The sequence below is a fragment of the Dipodomys merriami genome, unplaced genomic scaffold, assembly GCF_024711535.1.
Source record: "Dipodomys merriami isolate MVZ:Mamm:240054 unplaced genomic scaffold, mDipMer1.0.p SCAF_505, whole genome shotgun sequence".
Lineage (NCBI taxonomy): Eukaryota > Metazoa > Chordata > Mammalia > Rodentia > Heteromyidae > Dipodomys > Dipodomys merriami.
This window is the reverse complement of record NW_027206075.1, coordinates 719666-727100: the sequence shown is the minus strand read 5'-3', so window position 1 is coordinate 727100 and position 7435 is coordinate 719666. Positions and strand designations below refer to the sequence as shown.

Sequence of the window (7435 nt, the reverse complement as noted above, 5' to 3'; positions counted from 1 at the left end):
GGCTTTTTTTTCTTTTTGCTTATATGGTGCTGAGGAATGGAACCCAGGGCCTCAGGCGTGCAAGGCAAGCGCTCTACCGCTGAGCTACCTGTGCTGTGCTTCTGGCACCAGGCTTCTCTTTGTAACCTGGCTCTGCCACTTGTGTGCTGTGTGTCATGAAGCAAGTCTCCCTGTGTACCAAATAGGGTGAGCAGCACCCCAGCCAAGGGCTCATGGAGCTCAGCCTGGCTCCTGGGTTCTCTTGGGGCGGCTTTCTTGGCTTTGGCTGCCAGCAGATGTCAGCGAGGAGGAGGAGAACCGGGTACTAGGTGCTGTGGGCAGGGGGTTGGCTCAGCAGGAGAGGCTGGGCAGGAGCAGCGCTGCCACGTGGGGGTGGGGAGGAGGAAGTAGGGAAGCTCACCCGGCCTTCTGTGTTCCTCTCAGGCACCCAGCTCAGCCAGGCCATCGTCCACCAGTACTACCACCCCCCGAACCTTGCGGAGCTCTTTGGAACCATTCTCCCCCTGGACTTGGAGGACATCTTCAAGAAGAGCAAGCCCCGCTACCACAAGCGCACCAGCTCTGCCGTGTGGAACTCACCACCCCTGCAGGGGCCCCGGGTCCCCAGCAGCCTGGCCTACAGCCTGAAGTACTGAGGCATGCGTGCACTCTGCCCTTCCGGCAGTCTCGGGACCTGTGTCTTGTCTGTGTCTGTCTGTCTATTTTGTCTGTGTGGTGTGCGTGTTGGGCTGGTGCCCTGCCGCCTGGTGTGCCATTGCTGAGGGCTCTGCCGTGGAGTGGCTGTGGCTGTCCTCTGAGTGCCAGGCTTCTGTGCTGCAAGGGGAAAGGGAGCCCCAGACCAGTTTGGAGGTTGGTTCAAGAACTAGGAGCAGCCCCAACTGGCCCTCAGGCAGTACTGTGTATATAGATTCTTCGATTTCAGTTGAATTTTAGTTTCTAGTGTCTGAGAGGTAGATTAATAAAGTATATGCCGTGAAGCCTGCTGTGGATATTGTGGAGATGGGGATTTTCAGTAGAATGTTCTGGAGGCACTGCAGTGTACCTCAAGATCACCTGTGGGGGCGGGGCCTGCCCTGATGTACTGGTGTGTGGGTGATTCTGATGTGAGACAACCCCCAGGAAATGGGTCAGTATCTCGTGATAGCTGCTTCCTGTTTAGGGGTAGATATTCCTTGTTTGTTAAAGGGGCGTGTTCCTCAGCGTGTCCACTCCCAAGGTCCACTCTTGCTGAGGTCCGCAGGTCTGTGCCAAAGCCCGAGACCCATGGAGAAGAGCGATGCCCCTTGAGCCCCCTTGGGACCAGTACTTGTAAGCAATGCTTAATCAGTGCTTAGCATCAGGGAAGGCTGGCCCTGGTCCTGCCCTCTAGCTGCCCACTGCTCATGCCCCTCACATGGGGGTCGCAAACTATGGCCTATGGATCCAGCCAAGCTGTAGGCAGTATTTAGTTAGATGAGAACACACCTAATAGAAATGTCCATTCACTCACCTGTTGTCCCCAGCTGCTGTGCAGACTGCTACTCTACAGAACACTTGCAGCTCGAGAAGTTGAAACATTTTCTGTCTGAACTAAAACAGTTTGCCAACTCCTGCCTTAGGACAAAATAAAGGTTAAATACAACAGTGCCTTAAGCAGTGAGGAAATGGTGATCCTACATGGTAGAGTGAAGGCTCAGAAGACTCTGCCTGTGGAAAGCAAAGCTTTCTGTGGTTCATTCAGTTCCAGCTGGTTCCACCTGTTATCAGAGACTGCAGTAGACTGAAAAGCAGGTGTCTTGTCTGAAACCACATGCCAAAATGTCACTTCTTGTGAAAAGTTGTTCAGCACAATGGCCAGTGTATTGGTCAGTATTTCTTGTTTTATCCATTCTAATAGGTCATGGTTTTGGTTTGCGTTTCCCTAATGGTGAAGGGTGGTAAATTGTCTTTCTGCACCCAAGTGTTTAAGCGCCTGTGTTCTGCTTTAAGTTTGGGCTGTTTCCTGACTGTTCAGTTTAGCAGATGAATACCATCTGTTGTCAGACATGTGCCCTGCAGCATTTCCTTCCACCGGCAGCTTGCTTTTCATTGAACAATGCAGTGCAGAGGATTTAATGTGACTAAGACCGACTTATTACTACTTCATATGTTATATCCTTCTGGTGTCATGTCTAAGACCTCTTTCTCTAGCCCCAGAACCCAAAGACTTTCTCTGATGCTTTCTTCTCAGTGTGTCTTTATCCAACAAATACCCTTCATGTAAACAAATCTCAGTTTCTCTCCTTCTGAGGGCACCCACAATCTCTTCCAGAGTGACTCGGCCTTTCTGCTTGTCTGTTTTTCTGATTGCCGGCTTGCTTACTTACTCAACCAAGTACTGCCAAGTCTTCTTATTGAAGTTAAAGCCCCAAAGTGAAGAATCCCTACTTCAAGAGGGAAACTCCACACGCCTTCACATGGGCCCGTGACATAACTGTAACTGTCTTGTCAGTCTCCTTATGTCCTTTACCTGCCTTCTGCTGAGTAAAGTCAGGGAGCCAATGGAAAAACATCTGGAGCTGGACTTCCTGGCTCTTCCTCCTAGTACTGGCTCCCCTGCTGATCCTCTGCCTCCTAAGAACTTTATTGCCCTGTATTCTAAATCTCTTGCAGAAATTTCTCATTGATCACCTAGCAGCAATCACACAGGCTGCAACTTGGAAACATGTAAATGCTATCCTTCTTCTATGAGCAACCAGAGACTCCCAAGATCCTCCCTTCCCCACAACAACCCCATGTCAGCAGGAAGTAGCCAGGAAAGACCATCACACCCCTCAACCTTTCATACCCCTTCAGCATCTCAAACAATGGGACTCTGCTTGGCTCTCATAACTCGATGTTGCTTCTATGGCCACTGATCATCTTCCCCTGGAGACTCTTCTGATAAGATCCTAGGAATCCTTATCCTTGAGCTATTCTCAGCAAAACCTCACCCTGGCCTTATCTGAAGGAACAGCACCTTCTGCCACAATTGAGAAGACAACATAAATCCAAAACAGAACCTCTGCTACAACTACAAGGATATTGCAAATCCAATGCTCTCAGACTTGACTATATTGAAACCCTAAAACCCCATGCTCTTCGCCCCTTATATCTCAACTCTGTTCGGTGCTACTTGTTGCCCCTCTTGGGTGATGCTTAAATCCTGCTCTGATCTCTTGAGATCTCTGCTTTCTTCTTTCCTTTCAAATGCTTCATCTTTCCTAACACCCATTTAGTGGAGTTTCTCTCTCCAACCAGGAGGAAAAGGAAAATGACATGTAGTATGTGGACACTTGTTTACTGTCTTTTTGGCTAGACTGGACATGAGGTTGGAAATGGTTAATCCTTGTGTGCATTAACATCATCATTATCGTTAACAAGAAAGCAGAGATGGAGGGACCAAGGAGGAAGAGCTGCAGCAGTAATATTCACTACACACTCTGTAGAAAATGAACTATACAACTTGTGGGTGGGGGAGGTGAGAAGACCTAGAAAGAGAGAGGGAACGAGTGGCATCCAAAAAGGAAAGTGCTCATTACCTGACTTATGTCACTGTTACCTCTCTGTACCTCACTTTTATGCTAGTAATAATTAACAAAGCACAGATGTTATTATGTCATCCTCTCTAGTTTTCCCCATCCTATTGTCTTGTCCTCTGAGAAATGGTGGATTCAGAGGTCCCTCTGCTTTCCTCCATAGAGGTGTGTTGGACAGGGGTACAGAATGGAGCATTCTGTCCAGACACAGGTCACCGTCATTCCTCAAGTCTATACAAGCCTGTCTCGCCCTCCAGTGTGGTCCTGGCACCTTAAAGTAAAGGAGAAGTGTGTTTTAAGTTCTCTTCTTTCTTCAACTTTGGGAAGCGAGGAGAAGGCATGGGTGGGGAGGGAGGTACCCTGAGGAATCTGATCTGAACCAACTGTAGATGGCACCAGCCTGAGGTCTTTAGAGAGGCTTGTGTGCACCAGGGGTGGAGAGGAGGCAGGGAGAGGCTTCTCCAGAGAAAGGACCTATGCTGAGGACAGACTTCAGCAGGGAAAGCACTTTCCAGAGTCTTCCATCCTGAAGACTCTTGGGGGCTCTTTCATGAATAACTGTGAACATGTGTAGATGGGCATGCTGCGGTACAGACGCCTACCGAAGCCTCTGCTTATGCAGAATAACAACACAGAGCTTTCATGCTTGCAGTTAGTTTATTGGGATGAGAATGTTTCAACAATTGTCTTGCATCTCCTGTACTAAAGGACAGAAATAAGAGGGAAAATCCTGGTTTTATAGCATCAGCAGTCGGTGTTTGAGCACATCGTATCTTCCTCTGGGTCCTGGATGTTGTGGAAGGTTAATACAAAGCACATTGCTCACTGTTGTATATGTGACTCTGGAAAACAGAACAGGGCCATCACTTGCATGTTCAACTCTGTCTGGCAGAGTCAAGTATTTAAACCTAAAACCACTCTTTGTTTTAGTGAGTGTGTGTGTGTGTGTGTGTGTGTGTGTGTGTGTGTGTGTGTGTGTGTGTGTGTGTGTACTCTCTTTAGCTCTAATAAGTGGTATCCAAGGTGTTCTAAAAGCAAAATCAGATTATATGCTCAGATTATTTACTGCTCAGGAAATAGTTCTTGTTGCCAAAGGAGTGCCATTCTTTCTACAAGTCCTAATGGTACATTGGATTCATGTTTCCCTAAGCTGGCTCATGTTTGAATTACTTACTTGTAGAGATGCCACAGATATGATTTGCTGAGAACCCAGCGCTTTGAACTCTTTGGATTCCACTCTTTTACCACAGGACTGCTAAAATTCCTGCTCAACTGGAAGAGTTTTTAACCATTTTCACGTACTGAGTGTAAGGTCTTGAAAATGAGCTTGAAGCCAGCCGGGCAGGAAGTTCATGAGAAAAGCCAGAGAATACTAGCCTTGAGCAGAAAAGCTCAGGGACAACACCCAGGCCCTGACTTCCAACCCTAGGACTCACACACATGCTTGCATGTGTGCACACATGCACTCACAGACACACAAACACACAGACATAGAGCAAAAAAAAAAAATTCCTCTTGTAATGATAGACTTTTTAAAGAGTGTGCATACCAAGTTGTTTGATATTATAAATGACAAACTCAGCCTCTGATTTTCTTGGGTTCGTTATAATAGAAAGTACCAAAGAACAAAACACACTCACCATCATCACTTGTACATTGGCCAAAATATCATTGGACTGCTTGAGAAAACATTCTTTCAGTTCTTCCAATGCATCATTTGCAACACCTTTAGAATCGTAAGGACTCATTATTTCCTTGTACTCACTCACACTTACTTCTGGACTTATTGTTGCATTCAGCAAATATTCCAGCTTTTCACAGCCTGAGCCTGGGAAAACACATAAGAACAGGGGCTCAGAGCCAGGCATACAAACCCATTTCCGGTGCTTTTTAGGTTGATGATGACAATTATCACAGGTCTTCATAGAGACACCAGTTCAGAAAGGAGTTAAACATGGAAGGGGAACAGAGGGATTGGGACAGTGTCCAACTTTCTTAAGCCCAGCATAGAAAATTCATGCTCTTGGTGTCCTTTAAGTCCTATTCGATTTTGCCCAATTACACAACGCCAAAGAAGATAAACGCTATGGAACATTGGCTAACAAGACCCTCGAGAAATGAGATGAACTGACATGGTATCCAGTTAAACAAGACTGAGTCTTCTTGTGTTCAAGGGCATGCCATGTGTCATTGCTATCATTGAGAATATGATTTGGGATTTGTAAATATTCTTGAAATACTGAGGGTTAATTACTTTCCACTAGCTTTTTGAAAGTCAAAATATAGCCTGTATCAACTAGCAATGAAAAACTGAACCTTATATGTAGGCCTGAGGGTGAACACAGACTTTTCCTAAGAGAATCTATAGTCTGCAGAGTCAGTCCCAGGGTGATGCAAATTGAAAAGAAAGATAAAAGGACTGAGGACTTGTTCGAGTCGTCGAAAATTTTCCTAATAATGTGAGGCCCTGTAGTCAATCCTTGATGCTACCAAAACCATTTTTACAAAATAATAGTCGTTGAAGTGACCATATGTGACCCCTCTGTGGAGGTGAAAGAACGCAGATGCTGGGCGGGAATGAGCTGGGTTCATCCTTGCCTGTGTCATTTGTTAAAATCTAGTTCATGAACATCTCATCTCTTCACCAATGGGCACCAACGTGGGAACAATTGCAGAAAGCAAACTAAACAGGCTTCATAAACTGTGCATATAACATGACCCCTGGGACAGGTCCACGCTGACCATCTCTGCCCGACAGCATTTTGCTCTCTTAGCAGTGAGAGGACTGTGGAGGACATGGATTTTCCTCTGGTCAGCATTGAACATGGAGGTACTTGAGGCTAAGTACTTCTTGGAAGGGCTCATATCAAACCCACAAATATCTGCTGTGTGAGCTCAAACTGTTCAATACTGGTCTTAGCTACAGCCTGCACGTTGTTTCTGGGAGGTTTCTCATTTCCTTTCCATATTTAAAGAGACTCACAAGGCTCTCAGAAATCCATCTGCGTCTGTCTCCAGCATCAGCATTCATTCTTCCACCAATCCCACCAAATATCTAACTCTATTACTCAATCCTCATTTCATGAACCACCTCATGTCATGGCATAATGCCCTGAGAGGACATGATACACTGTCTAGAAGGTCAAAGGCAGGAAAAATATCTGCCAGACTTCTGCCTCTCTGAAGATCTGGATTAATGGTATTTTTATTTAAAAAATGTCACCCAGCCCCATTGTACTACATTAGGCCTGGAGTGGGGGGTGGGGAATAGACATGTTCCCTAAGGGCTCAGGTAACAACCTGTGGTCCCAAGGAAGCCTTTCCTGCAGAGAACTCACCAGCATGGCAGCACAGGGGGATGGCAGCAAGCATGAAGACCACCAACAGCTTCATGGTGAGGTGCTTGTGGCTGGCTCTTGCCTTGGATGTGAACAGAATCACGGAATTGTCTCGGGAGCTGAGCACCCAGCACTCCTCTATTTATCCCTCAGATCCTGCTGTTGATCCCTCCCAGCAAAGGAGAGTATGGGCCACAGGATTGGCCTGGCATCAGTACAGGAAACAACAGGAAGATGCCATCAGAGCCCAGTGATTGGCTGGAAACCTGGACCGTTGGGGAAATCCAATCATGGCACCTGGCCACTGCCACGCTGCTCACAAGTGCCTCCAAGCTCCGATGCAGCGCTCACACAAGGGGTCTGTGTGGGCATGTTTGCTACGTTTACCGTTGTGATGCTCTGTTATCACCATCTTGTTTTCTTCATCCTATTCTTCTGCTTCACCTTCCTCCTGATTCTGATCCTTGTACTTTTATGGAAATTCCCCTTGCCTTCTTGGTTTTATTCCCTTGTGTTTCAAGGTAAAGGGATTCATGCTCATTTCATATCGTGTGTGGCTGA

General features: G+C 46.7%; 1 protein-coding gene across 1 annotated transcript; it reads right to left on the bottom strand.

Moving 5' to 3' along the window:
* Positions 1-4229: 4229 nt before the first annotated feature.
* On the bottom strand, positions 4230-6944 carry LOC138810700 (mammaglobin-A-like). Its single transcript, XM_069997892.1, has 3 exons — positions 6875-6944; positions 5177-5364; positions 4230-4378 (listed from the first exon to the last, which is right to left on the bottom strand). The coding sequence occupies exons 1-3, from the start codon at positions 6927-6929 to the stop codon at positions 4340-4342; spliced, it is 282 nt and encodes a 93-aa protein (XP_069853993.1). The 5' UTR covers positions 6930-6944; the 3' UTR covers positions 4230-4339.
* Positions 6945-7435: the final 491 nt, after the last annotated feature.